We start from the raw sequence: 20,602 nt of genomic DNA, 5'->3' as shown, positions 1-20,602 counted from the left end.
GATTTTAGACTGACTGAGGTTCCAGATGAAAATAAAGTTATCAGATGCATAACTCCTAACCCCTTTACCTGGACCACATGAGGAAGAAGGTGAAGTGAAAGTATCTGTGCTCTTATGCCGAGTCCCAGTCACAGGCGAATTCTCGGGCTTGGCTTCTGTGGTCAGACCAGAGTAAAGGAGCACATCTTCCTCACACGGCGTTTACTGTAGAGTCAGACGTGATGCTTCTAATCCTGCCAACAGTCTGTATCATAACAGTCTCATGTCGTTTGTTCCCTTCTTCTGTCACTTACCTTGAATCCACATTGATAAAATGTTGCAACCACCTGGACGATCACTGACGCACCAGCAGGAGCCACAAAACCGTGTTTCAGAATAAAAAGCACCACTGAAGCAAAACCACATTCAGTTTGGTTTAAACTTTAAACGAGTTCATTTTTATTAAAAATCCATTGGTTCAACAGTGATTGACAGCTGTTGTTTCACATGTGAAACTCAACTCAGTTTCTTCAAAGTATCTTACAATGACATGAAAGCAAGAACTGTGCGTACAGATGAGTGAGAGCAGGAAAACTGAAACGAGCGCAGCCCTGATCCAGGACTCGCAGTGCTGACTTCAGTCACCGAGCGGCATGCACGATTCGTTTTGAGAAAGGTTAAACTGGCAGGTTTCCATTCCAGCCAAAATGCCCACTTCTTTCCACGAGTACAAAAGATACCAGCATAGACCAGCTGTGTGTGCTGAGGCCAGCGTTTTAATGTTAGACCAGCCTCAAGTTGCCCACTCTGTGATACCAGCACACTGAAAATGACTACATGTTGAAATCACAGGTCAGAACCTGAAAGCTTCCAATTAAAGTTTACAAAGACCAAGAAAAGATGTGAAAGATTTTAGATCTAAATCTTTGGAGTATCCAACCTGGAGCTCTGCCACTTCCTGTGCTGCGGGACAAGCGGACTCCATAAACCTTGTGTCTGCTCTGTATTCATGTTCGTTGTTTTATTAAACTACATTTTGTCATTTTTCCAGGATGAACTCATCCTCAAAAACTTATGTTAAAGGCAGCTGGCATGATTGGTGTGAGGGGCATTTCTATATCCACACATGGAAAGTATAGCAGCTGAAATCCCACTGAGCAGCTTCCCCCGTTATCCAACCCACAACAGGACAGCACAGACGATAGCAAAGGTCAGGACCTGTTACTGCTGTGGTTCTGTTGAACTGTGACGTGTTTTATCAAACTGATTCAGGACGCACCGAGACTGGATTACGATCTAGAGTTAGCATTAGCAGCGAATTAGCCGCTCGGGTTTAAGCACAGCGTGGAGCTACGTGAGCTGTGCTGACAGCGACTCCACCTGGGCTCGCATTATAACGAGCTCTAAACACTCCACCACCACTGTTGGATTTATAGCAAGTGCTCTGCTCTGTTAGACAAGACGAAAGTCAGCTCTGTGATTACGCCATTATTGGAACTTGTCCCTTTAGGGTTGGGGGGTGGGGACCTCCAGGCCTGGAGGGCCGGTGTCCTGCAGATTTAGATCTCACCCTGGGTCAACACACCTGAATCACATGAGTTCATTAGCAGGCCTCTGGAGAACTTCAGGACATGTTGAGGAGGTCGTTTAGCCGTTCAAACCAGCTGTGTTGGATCAAGGACATCTTAAACCTGCAGGACACCGGCCCTCCAGGCCTGGAGTTGCCACATCTGCTTTAGGGGGATGCTAGAAAGTTGTAAACGGGGAAACCGTCAGTCCCTCTACCATCGATCCGACGCTCTGTATGTGTTAGCAGCACTGAGCACAAGTCTCTCTCACTGTCTGGTGAGCTTTTTTAAGCCCACTCAGTAACGGACATGTCTGAGACTTCGAAGCAGTGCTTGGTATGAGCATCGTTGTCCAAAGGTTCGAAACAAAAAGAAGCTGTTACGGTTTCTCTCCTTTATTATTTACTCCCCTTGTGCCAGGGGAACGTTTGGATTCTCCAGCGCTTCACTGTTTTTGAATGAGAAAAATAAAATTCAATCACAATGGATGAAACTGAATCTCATATACAAGGCTCTGCGCCATCACGCGAGCCTCAGTCTCATCGGCCGTTTGGCCAGCGGCCGTCGACGAGGCGTTCAGCACGAGTGCACCCCTGCTGAACGTGACTGTTGACCATTTACCTGGTAGCAGACAAACGGAGGACTGAGCTGACCCGTGTTGTATTTCAGCTTTTGCTTACACAAAACCACAAACAACAGGCCAATGACGTACATACATTATCACTAGCACACCAACTGTATTAACCTGTAAGTATATCACATCTTTTCAATGATTGAAGGAAAGCAGTGCTGAATCAAGAGCTGAAGGAAAACTGAAGTCATCACAGCAAATTTACATGTCAAACCAATCCAGCTCTTGAAAACAGAGCACACTCAGTCACATGTACATAAACCTGTACAGTATTTACACATGTGCAAAGGAAATGAACATCAAAAATCAAAGGTGAGTAACCCAGACCAAGCATTAGTTTGGCAAACGCCTCTGTCGACCAGAAACGACTCCCTAAACATCCACATATGAGAGCTTTGAGTCCCAACGCAAGCAAAGGAAACGTCGTCCGAGTTTTGTAATACTGATTTCTGTGGTATTGCTGGTTGTACCAAAAGCGCTGCAGGCTCACGAGACGCTGTGCATCTCAACCACATACTCTGCCAATGAGGTGTTTGAGTGCAATATCAGTGAGGTCACTCTAGTGTCAAAATGACGGCAAGGCCGATGTCATCCGCACGATGCCAGTGAATAAAGCTATCAGAGCTAAAAGCATGGGGGAAATGAATGAGGGGGGGGTCTGCCACAGTTACAGAGCTGTGAGCTAACAAAGACATTGTATGTTTGTGAGTTTTCACTGTTTTCATTTAAAATGTGTCAAAGTACACACATTATGTATAACCTGAAAGGCAAAAGGGTCCCAGGCATGATCCTGTGCCAAGCGCTGCAGCTTAATAGGCTTAGAATTAGCCTGTCAGGAGCATGAAGAGCAGGATTACTGTAAGAGCCAGAGGAAAGGAGGCAGTGACACAGTGAGAGCAGATCAGGTTAAACACATACAAAACACAAGAGCTTTACACGTCAACGAAAACAGAGAAGATCCTCTGGAGGATGGCGAGTGCTGATGCTCTTCCTCTCGCCTTTCCTGAAGATGAGCTGCAGCGTGCATAACTAACAACAGCCTGGAAAACAAATACCTGCGTGGTTATCAGCCTGCAGCACACACTGCAGGAGGTCGTCACGAACCGTGTTAACTGTAAGTGCTTTGCTCCACTCGTCCCTTTTACACATCAGGTGTGAGCATGTGTGAATACTTGTGTCAGCACTCTTAAACAGCCTAACTGGACATTATTGGTTTTTCTACCCAACACTGAGTCTGACTGCACCACAGCTCAGATTCCTTTCTTTGTGAAGGATCATTCGGATTTATTATTCCATTATTCCTACTGGGTGTGATGCACGCTGAACAATGATCATATTAAAGTAAGAACAACAGTAATCGCTCTCATTAGTGGTGTCCCAATAATCCAACTCCTTAATCACAAAGTCGCCTTTATGAGGGTAAAACTCGAGGCCAGAGCCTCTATGATTACAGGCTGGAACAGATCAGGGCTTCGCCTGTGACAACTATTTAATAAAGAAGCACTAAGGGGATTTCCCAACTCTCTGAGATTGAAAACATTTGTATCACGGTGTTATTTCATGGTGGTTTTAAGGTGTATCACATTCATATTAAACTTCAGCTACAAGACTTATACAAGCGTGTTTTGGTGATGCATCTACCTGACTTTGGTCGGCTTTAGCAGCCTGCAGTGCTGCACCTGCTGACATAATTAGGAGTCGACACCAGAGGCCACAAACTGGTCAGCAGTCGAGCCTAACTGGACTGTTTTCAGCTGGCCACCTATGACCAGTAACCAGCTGGTAAACCTCAGATATACGTGATTCTCTGCTGACCATCTCGTGCCTCATGTTGCAAGGATATTAAACATATTAAATACAGCGTCTTACTCCGTCTTGTCCTTTTCTGCAGCAGTCTTTCTTATCTGACTGAAGTCATGTAAAGATGCCCTGAAATGACAGAATTCAGTCTAAAGGGGCTTCGGTGCAAACCACAGACTGGAACAAACATGTAATAAACCTGAATGATCCTTTGTCTGCCTCACTGACTGGATGACGTGCTCAGGGCTAAAAGTATTTCTGTGTTTAAGGCTCTATGTTAATAACAGGGACCGCTCTCCATCATTATACATTCTGATCATGCGGCCAGGGGTGTGTCTGCGACTGGCCAGCCTATCTTACAGTCTGCAAAGGGGAGAAACCCCCAACCACGAGCCCCTGCTGGCTGGACACTTGCTGATAAAGAAAAAAAAGTCCCCCACCCATGTTACTAATATGTAAGCACCAAAGTTTTTATTTTCCCCCTCACACGACCAAGGAGCAGAACGTCCCTCGACAGCGAGCTTTTGTCTTCAAACACCATCGAGCTGTACGCCATTAATACCTGAGCATTCAGGGCATGTTTGTATTTGAGTCCAATCTTCATGTAAATTGTAAAACCCACAAACAACTTTGCAGCAACACGCAGCACGATGAGGTGGCTGGATGCAGTGTCGGCCCTTTGGGTGAATGTGAGCACAAGAAATCACAGGATCATGTCTCATATTGCATTTAGTAACACTTAGCACCGAGGTTTGGGTGGCATTTGAAGACAAAGGCTCTGACTGTCTTTTCTACCTGAAAGCAGGAGTTTCTAGGGTCACGCTGCTCTTCCGTCATGCTTCAGATGAAATGAAGTGGAAGCTGTGATTAGCCTGAGACTAGGCTGCAGTTTGGAGCAGCAGATGTGACACCTCCCCCCTTCAATATAAAGTCGTAGACCGTGGGTGCTTTGAACAGTGGCTAAAGGATAATCAATATTACAACCAATGACTGTTGCCCATTATGTGACCGTCGTTGTTAACAGCAGCTGATGAGATGTTTGCGTGTGCTTTGCGGCCGAGTTTGCGGTGACGTTTGCTCGTCAATCACGTGTCCCAGTCGAGCTCTCTGCACGCGATACGGACCAGTCTGAGCTCCAGTTCAAAGGCGTCGGGCCGCTCCTGAGGGTTGGCCGACAGCATCTCCCTGATCAGCTGCTTCATGTGGCTGTTCATGCTCTTTTTCCGGGCAGGGATCAGCAGCTCCATCTTTGGGTTTTCTAACAGGGCCTCTCCCAGCGGCACAATCTCCGAGCCCTGCTGCACGTAGCTCCCCAGCAGCTCCTTCTGAGTCTCCACATCCACAAAGGTGATGCGCTCCACCATAGCCCAGATAATCACCCCCAGGGCGAAGATATCTGCCTTGGCTGTGTAATGGCCCTCCCAGACCTCCGGGGCCATGTAGAAGTCCGTCCCACAAGCCGTGGATAGGAAGCACTTGTTGACGCTGGCCGGCTCCTCGGGGTTGAGCCCAGATGTAGAGCAGACCTTGCTCAGGCCAAAGTCAGCCACTTTGAGGGTGGGCTCGGACGAGCCGGCTGGCGTGCAGGCCTGGGAGATGAGGATGTTGTCTGGTTTGAGGTCACGGTGTATGATCTGATTACGGTGCAGGAAAGCCAGGGCGCTGCCCAGCTGCAGCATGAAGCTGGTGTTGGTCTTGCGGCTAGGTTTGCGAGACAGCAAGTAGGCATTCATGTCGCCGCCGTCGCAGAAGTCCATAACAAACCACAAATAGTAGGCACAGCAAGGGTCAAAGGTGATCTCGCCCTTCAAAGACGTCTCCACGAGCTGCAGAAGAAACACAGAAGATGAAAAGTGCGTGCACATAAGCAGTGCTGGCATTTTCCATGTAACGATTGTGACATACGGCCTAGATCAACACATTTATGGCGTGTCTCAACATAGATGCTCTTTCTGGTGGCAGATGGCTGCACAACATTTAGGAAACAGCAGTTTATAATTGATGCCCAATGCTGGTAGTGTAGAGCCATTAGACTATTACAGCACACATCCCTACTATACACCAGTCCTCATTTAATCATTAGTAATTATTCAAGTCCGACTCCCTCTCACAACATTGTAGCATGTTTATCTTAAAACATAAATCGTCACAGGGGACTGTTGTCAGCCCGACGCTTTGAACTGAGCTAAACTGTGACTGGCTCTATGAAAGCACATTCGGCCAGTTTCCTCGTCTGGAGCATTTGGATGGTTTTTTGTTGTTGTTTTGATCTTTTTTTTTTTGTAACTCTGATGCGTTACAAAAAACCCCCAATTAATTCAAACAAATTTGCACTTCACAATACAAGAAAAAAAAGGATACTCCTAACTACTTTGAATGGAACTTGCTGCAGGAATTCTGGCGAGCTGTTGTTGGAAACTCACTCTTTGACCAGTCGATGGTTTATCCTGATAATTTACCAAAAGCTGTGATCAGGTTGAGGAGCAGAGGAACTGATTGTTCAGCATCCTGCAAGAATGTCGCAAAATGTGATAGAATCATCAGGTCCTGCTGTTTTGCCATCAGGGAATGATTGTATAGCCTGGATAACCTCCTGAAGAGTAAACTCAAGATAATCCCAGTCGGAGTTCCTCAGTTTAGGCAATGGGAGAGAATCGAAGAAGCCATTAAGATCAGATTGTAACATATTATGCGTAAGAGAACATAACTCACTACAGAGCTCGCTGAAGCGACGGTTTATATCAAGTGGGTTAGTTAGCAGAGTTTTGGATTTGATGCTGTGTATTGCTCTTGCTATGCTGTCGTGATAGCAACATACCAGGTTTATCCCCAAACTCAAAATGCTTTTGTCGCAATTTCCAAAGTAGATTACTGACTAGGCCACTCGTTATGTCATTATATTCGTATTTTAAGTTCACTATCTCATTATAACACACAGGAGATGCAGAGACTTGATACGATCCAGGTCAGGAGGAACACTGTTGATTTCTCTCTTTCTTTTTTAAGAGCTGATGTGTAAGAGATTATTTCGCCCCTCAAAACAGTTTTCAGTGCGTCCCATGAAGTCGAATCGGATACCTCACCATTATCGTTTACTTCTATGTAATTCTTCAATTTGCAGGTTATATTCTTAACAAAAATGTCATCCTTAAGAAGGTTAGTGTTAAGTCGCCAAGAGTAAACCTGTTTGGAAGTCCATCGCTTCTGCTTATCCTTTTTTTTTCAGGGTTGCGGGGGGGGCGCTGGAGCCTATCCCAGCTGTCATAGGGCGAGAGGCGGGGTCCACCCGGGACAGGTCTGTCGCAGGGCCAATACACAGGGACAGACAACCATTCACACTCACAGTCACTCCTGCATTCACACCTATCCCCACTGTTTTGGAAGTGAAAGATTTAATGATATTGTTAAGGGACTACGGTCAGATATTAATATATTATGATACTTGGAGTTGGCGACTTGAGAAATGAGACGTGAGCTCAGCAGAAAATGGTCGATCCTGGTATAAGATTTATGAACATGTGAGCAGAACGAGTTCTCTCTACCTGTAGGACGTTGAATCCTCCAAATATCTACCATGTCCCTGGTTTTAAGAAGATTGTTTAAACGTTTTGAAGAAGCTGTTTCTGACACTAATTGTGTAGATGATCCATCTAGGAAGGGGTCAGGATAACCGTTAAGATCTCCAGCCACTATTATATTAGGATCATTATCTGGGAGCAGATCAAAAATTCTCTTAAAGAAACTCTGTTCATCTGCGTTTGGGCCATATATATATTTAGGGGTATTAATGGGTGAGAATATCTACCTAGGGGATCGGTAACCACAGAAGTCATCTGGAATGGGACGTTCTTCCCAAATAGTACCGCGACACCACACGTGTGAGGTGAATGGTGACTGATATATCTGAGATACCCAGTTGCACTTTAATCTATGTTGTGTATCTTTGTGTAGCAATGTAACACAATGCTACCTTATATCGCTTCCCAGCTACACAAAGCTCAGACTCTACACGCCTCAGTTAGCATAGTAAACTTTTACGTTTGGGAGAGTTACCAGGAGAAGCCTCAAAGTTTGCATTCGAGCAAACCACAAGATTTCTGAAAGAGCCCTGGGGGAGATATTTGGCCATAACATCATATTTTATGAAAACCAAACACAGCACATCAGCACAAACATCTCCTAGCAGCTGTCAAGCATGGCTGTGGAAGGGTGACTGTATGGGCCGTGGGCACCTGGCAGGCATCGCGTGAACAACCAACTCCTCTGTATTCTGCACTGAGGCTTCTGTCTGCGAGCTAAAGCTGGGGAACATTTCTGCAGCAGGACAATGATCTCAAACACAAATCAACAACAGAAGAGCCTAACAAAGAAAATAATCAGGTGTTGCAGTGGCCCAATCCAAGTCCCGACTGCATGGAGTCTGTTCCCTGATTTTCTTTCCCCAACAGTTCAAAAGCACCAAGAGGTTTACTGGAGGTCCTGGAGGCAGCCACCCTTTTTCTTTTTTAAATCAGGCCACTGAAGTTTGTGCAATGTCATTTGTCCCAATACTTATAACAGCTCTTGAAATCACAACTGAAATGCTTTAACCTCCTAGGACCTGGGTCCACATATGTGGACATCACATTTTGGGTTATTTAGACCAAAATACTCAATTTTGCTCTACAGGGGCCTGATATGTACTCACGGGGACGTTATACTGCTACTGTTCTACTGAGATTTTAAACTAATATCCTCATGTGGCTCTCATTCTTCTTAGAAACAAAAATCAGGTAAAAAAATAAAATAAAATCTGGTAATTCTTTGTTTTTACATTCATCGGGACCCAATCGGGCCAAATATCAAAGAGAAATTAAAATGCTGCTGTGGAAGAGCTCAGGTTAAATGTGCTGCTGAAAATCATCTAAATCAGCATAAAAACAGTAGCAGAAACTTGTTTTAACCCTTGTGTGGTGTTCGTATTTTTGTTACTCAGCCAGTGTTCATGGGTCTGGTGGACCCGCTAGAGTTTTGGCTTTCCAAATTAACACTATCAAACAATTTTATGTTAAATTACTCAACAGATGTTTACTTCATCCCAATTACAAGACATATGAACAGCAAACATGGTTAATTTTTTCCCTTTACCTTTGTTAGATCACATTTATGAATTAATGTGCTTCTCGTTTTTCTTTTATATAAAATGTTATAAATAAATCAGTTATAATCAAGTGGAGTGAGTGGAAAGACACAACACATTTACACGTGAAAAAATAATTAATTGTTTAATTTTTCTTTTGAAAAAAACTGAACACGGGTCTCACAGACCCGAACACCATACAAGGGTTAAACAGATGGTTGTCAGAGGATTCACCACCCAAACACATACTGCAAATTATCCCACAAGTGGTGTGGTCAGATACTCCCACCCATTATCACTCACTGTACTGTAAGCATGTACTGGAATATTACAACTAAAAAAGGAGAGCTGGAATAAAAGGATTCTGGGAAAGTTTCCAGTGCTAGCACTGCAAAAGGTGAATGAACGGCTTCAAAACAGCCCTGTGAGCTGCTCAGAGGCAGTAATCAGGCGTGTGGAGAGCTCCTGAAGCTGCTCCAACATTCATACTGCGCAGCCAATGCACGGCAGGCAGCAGCACACATGACTCCAGTCTCACCTCGCCAACAAACACAAAGCTGCCCACTGACGACCCACTGAATCAGTGCGGTTATCGGTCGGATTCAGGTCGTCATAAATCAATCAACATAAAGTATAATAAACAGAACAAAATTTATTGTGTAATTGTGTTAGTCTGCTGTTTCCCACAAATACAACTTTTAAACAATGTTGTTAATGTTTAATTTGTTCTCATCTTTAGATTTTTGTGATTTCTTTTTCCTTGATATTATTATAACGTTTTAAATCTTAGTGTTGTGTCAGCGGCGATGTTGGAGGCAGGAGGACGACACCACGGAGAAGCTTTATGGCTGTAAAACAGGAGAACACACTGAGAGCGCCAAACAGGATGTTAGGGGCAGCGTGAGACGGGGGCACATGATCAGCTGTTGTGACCTCTCAAGGGAGCAGCTGAAAGAAGAAGATGATGATGATGATGTTCCACCCTGGCAGATTTATTAGTAGCTCTACATTTCACTAATCACTGCATCACAGCTGAACGATGTGTTATCATCACGATGCCCGAGGCTCTAACCTGTGCATCCTGCCTTTAACCAACTTCAGCACATGTTTGAAAACTAAAGGTTTCTGAAGTGCTGCACTAAGTGCCGGAGATTATATTTGAGAAATAATTCACTGGCTACAGTTCAAGCACATTATTGATTATTGATCTAAAACAGGTTCTGCTTTCAAACAATGTTATCACTTTAGCATGAAGTTATAAAGAACTGCTAAACCTCCATAAAGCTTCATATAATATTGCCCAGCATGGTGATAAACAATCACAAAGGGTCTTTTAAATTCATCAAAGCAAACTGAAGGCAAAATCAGGCACACTGCATGTTAACAGGCTGCACACGCTAACAACATGAAACTGTCGGCTCCACGCAGCAGCAGCAACTACAGAGTCTGAGTCTAAAAAACCAACACGTGGATAAATCAATGACAGCACCGAGCTTCCCTCTGACTCAGGAATAAATGGGAGTCAAAAATAATAAACATTTAACTATCAGATCAGATCATTTAACTAAATTTTTACAAGTGCCTTTGTGTAAGTCACAATCTACAGTGTATAAATGGATAAGCTCATTCAGTCAACATCGAAGCATTGAAGCATTAGAAATAATTTCCCCAGGGATCAATAAAGTATTCTGATTAATCAGACTCTGCATCAGCATTAATGTTGTCAGGTGTAAACTGTACGTCTGACTGTCAGCGTAGCACACTGGAGGGTTTGTGTTCTCCTATCACCTCAGACGCTGTCATGTTCTTATCTGGTTGGAGAGCCTTTTTGTCCAGTACCTGACAAACTGGTTTTTCCTCCCAAGTCCTGCTTCTTAAAGAATCACAACCTGCAGGACGCTAAGGCAGGAAGTCACCTGCTGGGCAACAGTGTGACGAATGCATCTATAAATAAAGACAATCACATGAATGAATCGTGTGTTTTGGTCACATCAAGTATCACATCTGAACTTGTATTACTTCTTTGATCAATGTGTGTTTAACTGGCTGAGGGGACAAGATGAGTTTGGCATGAGCCAACGGGAGATTTCAGTTTCACTTCTGCAGGATCGCTCCGAGCACGATTCCTTTTTCTGTAACCCCGAGATCAGCACAGGAACTAATGTGAAGTTAAAAACAAGCAGAAGCCATTAGCAGAGCGGTGCTCTGTAAAAGCATTTACATGCACACAGTGACATCTGTCAAACAGAAAATACTGGAAGTCTGAGATTAGCACTTCCTGTTTATCATTTACACGAGCTGTGTTCAAATAGCCGAGTAGGTCGCTTGCTCACTACATCAGCAGGCAGACTCTACCTGCACACGCTGCTTTCACAGGACTCTTTGCCTCGTGGTTTCACAGCTGCTAGACCCACCGTTACAGCAGCATTTCCTGCATTTATCAGTCTGTCACGTCACTGTGGAGGAATTTTGCCCCATTTTTCTTTATAACATTGTTTAAGTTCATTGAGGTTTCTGGACATTTGTTTATCTGCAGCTTTCTGCAGGTCCTACCACAGTAACGGAGCCAGTCGGCGGTCACATGTTGACGTGTGGACACGGACACACCTTTATTTGTTCATTTCTTGTAGTTTGTGTTTACAGTCACACTCCTGTTGTGTGGCCCAGTTTAAGCCAAAGTTAAGCTCAGGATCAGTAACATGTTTAAACAAAACTAGCATCCTGACAACTGACCTCCAGGACACTCTGCTGTACAGAGGAGTGCACGGCAGCTCACTGACTGCAAGAAGCTCAGACTGCAGAGCAAGCCTAAGTCATCATCCTCTATTACGATAGGTCGGTTTGTCCTGATATGCTGTTTGGTTTGGGCCAATCGTGGCACTACTATAGGAAATAATCTCTTGTGTGTCAAGAGGACTTTGACCTTCATATGTGCGTGTGACGTTCTTTGCCTGTAATATCACCGACCACCATGTGTAAACTGGTAGATCATATATCTAAAGGCCTTCTCAAATGGACGCACAATGTAGTCTTTCACAACAACTGTATAGTTTCACTGGACGAATTCGCAGCATTTTCAAACCCAGCTCAATTTTTTGGATCCCAATAAACAATCCGACCAATCAGGTCACTTGATTTGGCAACAAGTGCGCTCACAGCTCAAGCCGCACACCTGTACTGAACAGACATCGGCATGGAAATAGTCAAACAGCACACAGGTAAACTTTGCTGCGGCTCACTGGGCCCTGTGAAGTGATTTCTCTGCCTCCTCAGCTGTGGTTCAAACTGACCCACTGACATCCTGTAATATGTATGAAAGCGACCGTGACACAGCTTCAGCTCCAGGATCAAACCACGATATTCTCCCTGCTGCTGCGTCCTCGTGAGAACAGTAGGAGCCGTAATCACAGGTTCTTATTTAGGAACATCAGCACCAGCTCACCGTTGCTTTTATTTTTGTTCCACAGTCCATTTTTATGTAAAGAAATAACACAACAGGTGGAGAACAAGGAGCAGCTCTGACAAACTCACTGCAATGAACAGAATTACAAGAGCACAGTTTCTCTGCTGGGTTAGCTGTGTAGAGAAATACCCACAGAACAATCAGAACATCTGTTACAAACCAAGCTGTGTTTGACTCGTTTTAACTTGTGAATTCTCACATTTTGATCTGATATTATTACTACTGTTTGTTAAAATGACTGTTTTAGGACTAAAACAGTCATTTTCTTTACCTTATACAGTGAAGCAGTTATAAAAAGTGAACACAAACACAGACGAACTACACCCATCGTTAGGGATGGGTATCGAAACCCGGTTCTTGCTGAGAACTGGTTCCCACTGTTTCAGTTCCTTGGAAGTGTTTGCCATTTTTGCAAACGATTCCCTTATCGATTCCAGTCGCCCCGAATGACGTCACCACGTTGCGGAGCGTCATTTACCTGGCAGGAAACACGGCGGCTCAAACGCTCAAAAGTTTGGTTACACTTTACGAGAACGGATGACAACAGGGCAACTTGCAAAGTAGAGATTTCATTTAAGGGAGGAAACACTACGAACATGCAAAAGCATTTGCTCACAAAACACGCGATGACCTTACATGAATGTCGTGTTTTTAATTCCGTGAATCTCAGCCCAGCAGCAGCGGTAACGTTTGCACGTCCTCTCCCGTTAATGCAGCAGGTAAATAATCAACTAACAGTGCATATATGATCTGCCTTATTACAAACCTGCCATTACTGTGCACTTAGGTGACCATGATGAGACAGAGTCTGGCTCAGATGCTGGCAGTTCTCGCTGCAGTCTGCCGGTAGCGTCTCCTTTCAGGCCAGGATAGACGAACGTCACCGAGCAGTGACTCAGTTTGTGGTCAAAAGTTTGCACCCATTTGCCACAGCAGATGATTTTCAGTAAGTGAATGTGTTTAATTGTAGGCAGGGACATTACTGGATATTCTTGTGTAATTGCTACAGAATAATTTATGTTATACTTTGTTATTGCTACAGAAGAATATTTATTTTATTATTTTACATTTACAATGTTTTTCCTGGGGACCCTGTGACACCCCATTGAAGAGCCGTAGGCTGGATCTCTTAAGATCTCAGTGTTGGGTTTGTAAGGCCATGTTACTCCTAAATTTGTCTCTTGTTCAAAGAGAAGATATAAAACAAAGTTCTAAGCTAATCGACCTTAGTGTTCTCCTTTTTAAAAAAAGAATCGATAAAGAATTGATAAAGAATCGAATCGTTAAACAGAATCAAAAATGGAATCGGAATCATGAAAATCTTATCAATACCCATCCCTAGTGATCGTGACTGATCCCATGGGTCATGTGTTCTCACCTCAAGATAGAGCGGCGAACTGGAGCCGTGGTTCATCCTCTGGGCTAGCTGGTCCCGCTGCAGGATACACTCCTCCAGGTGGATGACATTCGGGTGCTGGCTTTGGATGCTGCTGAGGGCCCAGAATTCCCGAAGGGCCAGTTCGACATTTTCTGGAGAGTGGCAGCGAATCTTCTTCACCGCCACCCTTGCCCCTGTACGCTTCACTACTGCCTCATAGACCACACCGTAACTGCCACGCCCCACCTCCTGGATGAGTTCGTACTTCGGCTGGCTGCTTACCATCCTAGTCCTCACTGTGGAGACATATTGTGAGAGTTAAGCTCGCCCTCTGCACTCTGTTGACATGCTAGCATGCTAGTATGATCCCATGGAGTGTATAACGCATGGACGCAGCCACCCAATGCAAACTCATTAGCTAACAACTTGTCAACTGCAAATCATTAGCCAAAGACAACCCCACAGGTAATGCTCCTTTCTGATACTCGAATACCCACAAATACAAAGCAGGCTTATTGATTCCAGTGACTGAGCCCATGATTCATAGACTTTGATAGGACCACAAGTCTTTTTGCAACCACAGGTATTATTGTGTCCTGGTGGAAAATCATTTCGCCTATCCAGGGTTGCTTCACTGTGACTCCAAAGCTACGTCCGTCTGCATCCACCCAGTGAAAACTCATAAAGAATCGCATATAAAAAGTACAAGCTGCTCCCTTACTTAGCCAGAAAGACTGGACACACTGGAGAAGCCATTTTTCAGGATCTATGTCAGACGTACGAATTTCCCTTTGAGATCAATAAAGTTACTCTTGCTCTTGTAAGGGGCTGCCACAGCAGATGGTAAATATGTTTACTGTGGGTGCTCTTCCTGCCACAAAGCTCCCAGAGAGCTGTGCCTCCTGCTCTCATTCACCTAACACGCAAACGTTGGGTGAATGAGTTAACACAACAAACTCTGTGACAAATAAAGACCTAAACAGTTGTCAGGTGCCTCTCCTCTGAGTCTCTTTGCCCACAGTTCAACTTCACACTCTTTACCAGCAGAGTCGTGTTTCTGCTCTGCAGCCTCTCTGAGGTCACCAAACCAGTTCTGTGTCTGTCCGTCTGCTGTGACTTTGCAACACCAGCGTAATGATTTAAGACTTTATCCCAAAACATGAAAAACAATTTGGCTCACTAAAGTAAAAACAATGGAGGAATCCAAACGCTGTTTGGAATCAAAGAACAGCAGCAATGACAAACACCGTGGGTGAGTAACATGTCCACAGTCCACAGTGAAATATTCAGGACACAGAAACATTCTTGAAAGCAACAGTTTGGAGATTACATGTTTAAACTGTTTAGACCACAGCTCGTGATAGTTGGTCCACATTTCTCCTCACTGCTCATATTAACATCTGTGTGCTCCTGAACAGTGCTGAAGCCAGCTGAGATCACACTGTGCTCCTGGGAAGTGTGAAGCCTGGATCCTACTCGGCTGAGACAAAGACACTGACAGCCGGAGACGTCACAGCCAGGCTGCATGCGGGACATGCATACTTGCATACTTGGTGCACTGCAATTTACATTTCTGTGGATGAATCCACAAGGTCACAAAAAACATCAGGCGCACGACCAGCACAGACCTGTGTGATGATGTCGCTCTGACCCGAGCACAGCAGGCTGTAGAACTGACAGCACAATTACCTTCATATAGACCGTCAACTAGCGCTGCCACAAACCATTATTCTGATAGTCGACTAGTCACCGATTATTTTTGCGATTAGTCGACTAATCAGATCATCATCCATTGGACTAAAACTATAGATTATTGCACCAGCAGCATCTGCTCTTATATAACTATCATTAGCTTACAGCTTTAAGTGTTTAAGGTATGTGCTAACTAAAAATAAAGACAAGATGATAGTTTATTAAATTTTAATGAAATTTGCAGATTGTTTCGGTGAAGTTTAATAAACTCCTTCTATCTAAAATATAACAGGACACTGGAGTAAATTCTCGAGCATCTCACACTTCTGATAATCAGCTGTCTGCTTGATGTTTATTCAGCTGTGTAAAAACTATAACTTTAATCTCAGCCAAACCGATTTACTCAGGAACAAATAAAATACTAAAAAAAAAAGCCAAACAACAACATTTTAAGTTATCTAAGTGACTCATATATATTTAACCTGAGTAGCGAAAGACGGCGGTGGGTTTGAAAACGATTTGCCGGGAGTCCGGTGTTCTCACGGCTCTAGTGAGCCTAGCCCCCAGCTCGCTATCGAGCTAGTGGGTAACAGACGTCTCCGAAAACGTCGGAGCGCTTTTGAAAATATGTGGTGTCCTGATAAACTGAGCAGATATTTGAGGTTTACACAGCTACATTCTCGCCTGAAAATATGTTAAACGTTTATTTTGTGACCCAGAAAGAATAATAAGAGTAATATTAAAACTAACCAGCTGCCGCCATTGTTGGAAACTGCGCTGGGCCGCGCTATGAATTCTGGGACACAGCTGCTTCTTCTTCTTCTTCGGGGTTTAGCGGTAGCTGGCATCCTTGTACATGCAGTGCTGCCATCTTCTGTTTCAGTCCGTTATTACACTCTTAAATCCTGCCACTTATTCCTGCGTCTTTTGTGATCTTACAAAGCTTCAAACGACGCGTCGACTATTAAATCAGTCGTCGACGATTTTGATAGTCGACGTAATTGTGACTAGTCGACTAATCGTGGCAGCCCTACCGTCAACCAAACCATCATTTTCTGCAGTTTTCTTAGTTTAGCTGCAACAACCATTCACAGTTCAGCTTCTTAACAAAAGGCCTGGCAGACAGTTCAGGTAGAAACCAAGTATCTACGAATCACCAACTAAGCGAACGTTCATGTGACTGAGCCGTGACGGGACAGCAGAGGAAACGCTCCCTACGAGAAGCTCCCACACAGAGCCTTCCTGTCACTTACACCTGTACAACATTATAACACTGCTCATATTTTTCAAGAAGACGTGACCTGAGATTGCACTGATGAGCTATCAATACTTCTTTTTCCCTTCATTTTTATTAATCATACTATACTTCTGATTATTGTTACTTTATAACTCAGTGGCATAGAACAGACAGCTGAATGCTGGACAGGACTAAAAACAGGGACAGATTACAATCAATGTAACTACACAGTTATTAGAACGGCAAAAATAAAGATTACAGATATAATGTAATTGGGTGACAACTGTAAGCTGTCAACAAAGTAAATAAATACTACTTAATAACTGTTTACCCAGTGAGCTGTAAAACAGTGACAGAGGCGCCTGCAGACATTACTTTTTCTTGTTGAGTAAGTGATGCAACAAAGAGTCCTACTGTGTCTCAGCAACAAGGCAGCAAATAAAAATTTAGGATATAACAACATGTTATTGTTATTATTATTAATATTATTATTAATACCACCATAGTAATATGGCTTAAGCGCAGCCTGTTACACACCAATGCATGTAAGATAAGTGGAGAAGTGAAAGATAAGTGCCCCCGCCCCTTCCTTTCTCCTGTTATTAAAAAAAGCAGTTTTAACTTTCAATTAATAACAAACACAGGAGGAAACCTGTATAGTATTCAGTTTGTAGCATACCCCTCTGCTGCTCCATTGTGTAAACAGGATTCAACACCATGTACAACTATTGTGTTAACGTGACACCACTACAGGGTTACATCACCTTGCACAGGAGCTGGGTCGTAATCAGATTAGAAAGTACTTTTTTAAGTATATATTTAAGATAAGAAAACTAAGCACAGGCAACATGGACTGCAAACCATCCTTCTCAGTTGGTTTTTCTATACACCAACTGACAAGGATTTTAAAAAATAAATCCATAGTATTTGATGATTTGGGCTATTGGAATACTGTTTCAGCAATACTCGATAAGTAAAACTCACCAGTGTACAAAGTCACTTGGTCACATGTCAATAATAGCTCAGTTATAACCATTTCTTCTTATTATGAAGCCAACTTATGTTAGCGTTGTTTCACTTGATGGGCTGTTGCTCTTTCGACTTGGAGCACAACACAACTTAGCACTGTAACAACTCTGCCTGTTATCCTGGGAATGGCCGCTATTAAACACCTGTCTATATCCCAGTATTCACTGGACTAATCAGAAAACTTCATTCTAAAGGAAGGTGACAGTGACAGGTTCGGAGCTGATGGATGTCTCCCAAAAGTCGGCAGCGAAAGGCTGCCTCCCGGACGGAAGGAGCGGTAGCCAGCGTGCTAAGGGGCTGATTACAAATCCACTTGACTGATTGGCTAAGAGGCTAACAGCTATCCGGCCTGCCTACTGTCAGCTAACGATGTTGTTGCTCAGCTAACGTTAGCTAATCACGTTAACCTGAGCTAACAATGAGTCCATATATCTTCAGCACAACTGACACGTACGGTGGTACCGAGCATCTAGCTAGGACAAGTCCATGCCTCTTTAACGGTACCAGCACCGGGGCACAGAGGGGGCAGCGTGATAAGCACAGGGTATTGACAGTTTATTGTCCTCTGTGTGTGTGTGCGTGTGCGCGTGTGTGCGTGTGTGTGTGTGTGTGTCATCAGAAAAAAATCCAGCCTCAAAACACACACACGCGACCCAAGTAGCTACAGCAGACGAGACAATAGTTGATATGTAGAAGAAACAACAGTTGTCGGGCCGCGACTGTTATCAAGCTCACCTTCGAGTCGATTCTCGGGGGTTCATTTGTTGTCTTCTTTACTCTCCCTGGCAGCCATTACCGCCGCGCACGTTCTGCTCGCAGTCAAACCAAGAAGGTTTTGTCAAACACTGGACGTGAGAGCGCGCAGCTGCTATGCAGCACAGCGCGTCAGTGGCGATAGAGCGACGACTTCCGGTCATACCCTTCAAAATAAAATTCCCGTAGATGCTTTTTTATAATGGAGACGCAATAACCAGGAGGTGGAGGAACGTTGACGGGCGAGGGTATGTTTTTCTAAACATGTTTTATGAAAAAAAAATTAAGTACATGCAGAGAAATAGCTGATTAGTTCTTCATTAAGTCTTGTTGCATCAAAAAATTCTGCTTTGCTTTATATTCTAAGAGTTGCTTACTTTCTCTGTTTGGTGGCTTTTTTAGTCATTTTTGTGTGGATTTTTTATTTGTTTGTTTTGTATTAAACTAAACACTTGTACTTTAGGAATTGAAATTAAATCCTGACTCAAAGATGGCAAAAGGCACGTGTATTTTTAAAATGCAAACTTCCTATTATAGCTAGCACATTTGATTAGCATTATTCAGTCAGTGAAATGAGAACACGTAGTGAACAAAATGCCGTGCACACCTGCAGAAGAGGATTGGGATTTTTTTGCTCAGAATTCTTTAAAAAAAAGGACTCCCCCACTTTTTTCTATTTCCAGTGGCACTAATCCTCTTCCATACACACCTGTACAAGTTTATGTAATCTAATGTAGTGGACCCGCTATCCAAATATCACCTGTAATTCTTTCTCAAATACAGATACTGATGCTTGGATGATAGACAAACCTATTTGCCTGATTTCAGTAACACGCTCACAGAAAACACACGATGAAAATCCTAAAACGAAACATATGAACAAACCTATACCAGCTGCCCAGTATTCAGTATTCTAGGGTGGACATTGTGCAATTGATATAATTGCTTCATGCGAAGAAAAAGCACTACAGGTGTGATGTTTGCTTTGAGTTTGCTGACGCAGGGCGGTGCTGCAAATATAGAGGTCTCTTTATACATCTAAAGAAAACATATAATAGGGTAAGAGAGGCACTTTGGTACTGCAGGAGGAAGTCGGGAGTGCCAGGGAAGTATGAGGACAGCAAGACAGTAGTAAGGTGTGCAGTGGGAGTGAGAGATGTGTTCAAGGTGGACATGAGATTACAAGGGTCAGTTTTGAGCCCGCCCTTGTTTGCAGTGGTGATGAGCAGGTTGACCGATGAGGTTGGGTATGAAGGGACTATGATGTTTGCAGATGATGCTGTGATCTGAGAGGAGCTGGAAGAGAAGCTGGAGAGGTGGAGGTATGCTCTGGAGACAAGAATAACGAAAGTCAGTAGAAGCCAAATAAAATACATGTGTGAATAAGAGCGGGACAGCTGTGCATGACTGAGGCTTGGCCACCCATAACCCTGTCGCTGGTTCACCACTGTTCCTTACTTGGACCCCTTTGATAGATCCTGAACACTGCAGACTGACAACATCTCACAAGAGCTGCAGTTTTGGAGATGCTTTTGAAGTTGTGTAGCATCACAACTTGGCCTGTCACAAGGATAGAGACACATAACCATTCATGTGCACATTTACATTTACAGTCCATTTAGATTCACTAATTCACCTAACCCATACATGTCTTTGGACTATGGTAGGAAGCCAGAGTATCCGGGGGGAACAATACAAAGTCCATACAAAAAGGCCCCAGTGTGGATCTGAAGCCAGTACTTTCTGAGAGGTGACGGTGGTAAACTCTGCACCACCATGCGCATGCTGCCCATAATAAATAATAAAAATGTAAAATTAGTAAATACTTTAATGTATTAGACATAGACAGAGCAACTCTGGAGGCTGACCAGGTAGCCAGCGACATAGGTGAAGGAACCCTGGAGGCCAGCACTAGAAGACGTGAGGCTTGGCAGGAGATCTGAGGAGACGATT

The 20,602-nt window shown here is 43.8% G+C and overlaps 1 protein-coding gene across 2 annotated transcripts; it reads right to left on the bottom strand.

Moving 5' to 3' along the window:
* Window positions 1-408: 408 nt before the first annotated feature.
* pdik1l (PDLIM1 interacting kinase 1 like) lies at window positions 409-18,805 on the bottom strand. 2 transcript variants are annotated; one of them, XR_014890368.1, is made up of 4 exons: window positions 18,632-18,805; window positions 13,939-14,234; window positions 1,695-5,804; window positions 409-1,514 (listed from the first exon to the last, which is right to left on the bottom strand). XR_014890368.1 is itself a non-coding variant. In XM_085262102.1 (3 exons), exons 2-3 carry the CDS (start codon window positions 14,221-14,223, stop codon window positions 5,064-5,066), a joined length of 1,026 nt encoding a protein of 341 aa, XP_085118228.1. In that variant the 5' UTR covers window positions 14,224-14,234; window positions 18,632-18,805; the 3' UTR covers window positions 409-5,063. The 2 variants fall into 2 exon arrangements, 1 of the variants encoding a protein (XP_085118228.1); XM_085262102.1 differs by having other exon boundaries at window positions 409-5,804.
* Window positions 18,806-20,602: the final 1,797 nt, after the last annotated feature.

The sequence above is a fragment of the Mchenga conophoros genome, linkage group LG22, assembly GCF_057382185.1.
Source record: "Mchenga conophoros isolate Kocher_MC1m ecotype Shallow Benthic linkage group LG22, M_conophoros_male_GT1.1, whole genome shotgun sequence".
Lineage (NCBI taxonomy): Eukaryota > Metazoa > Chordata > Actinopteri > Cichliformes > Cichlidae > Mchenga > Mchenga conophoros.
This window is presented reverse-complemented; position numbering and strand designations above follow the sequence as displayed.

Bases quoted from the DNA above. Each gene is read 5' to 3' on its own strand.
- pdik1l (XM_085262102.1), bottom strand. From the start codon at position 14,223: ATGGTAAGCAGCCAGCCGAAGTACGAACTCATCCAGGAGGTGGGGCGT. The intron at 5,805-13,938 runs GTGAGAACACAT...TTTCTTCTGCAG, and splicing joins GTTCGCCGCTCTATCTTGAG to CTCGTGGAGACGTCTTTGAA.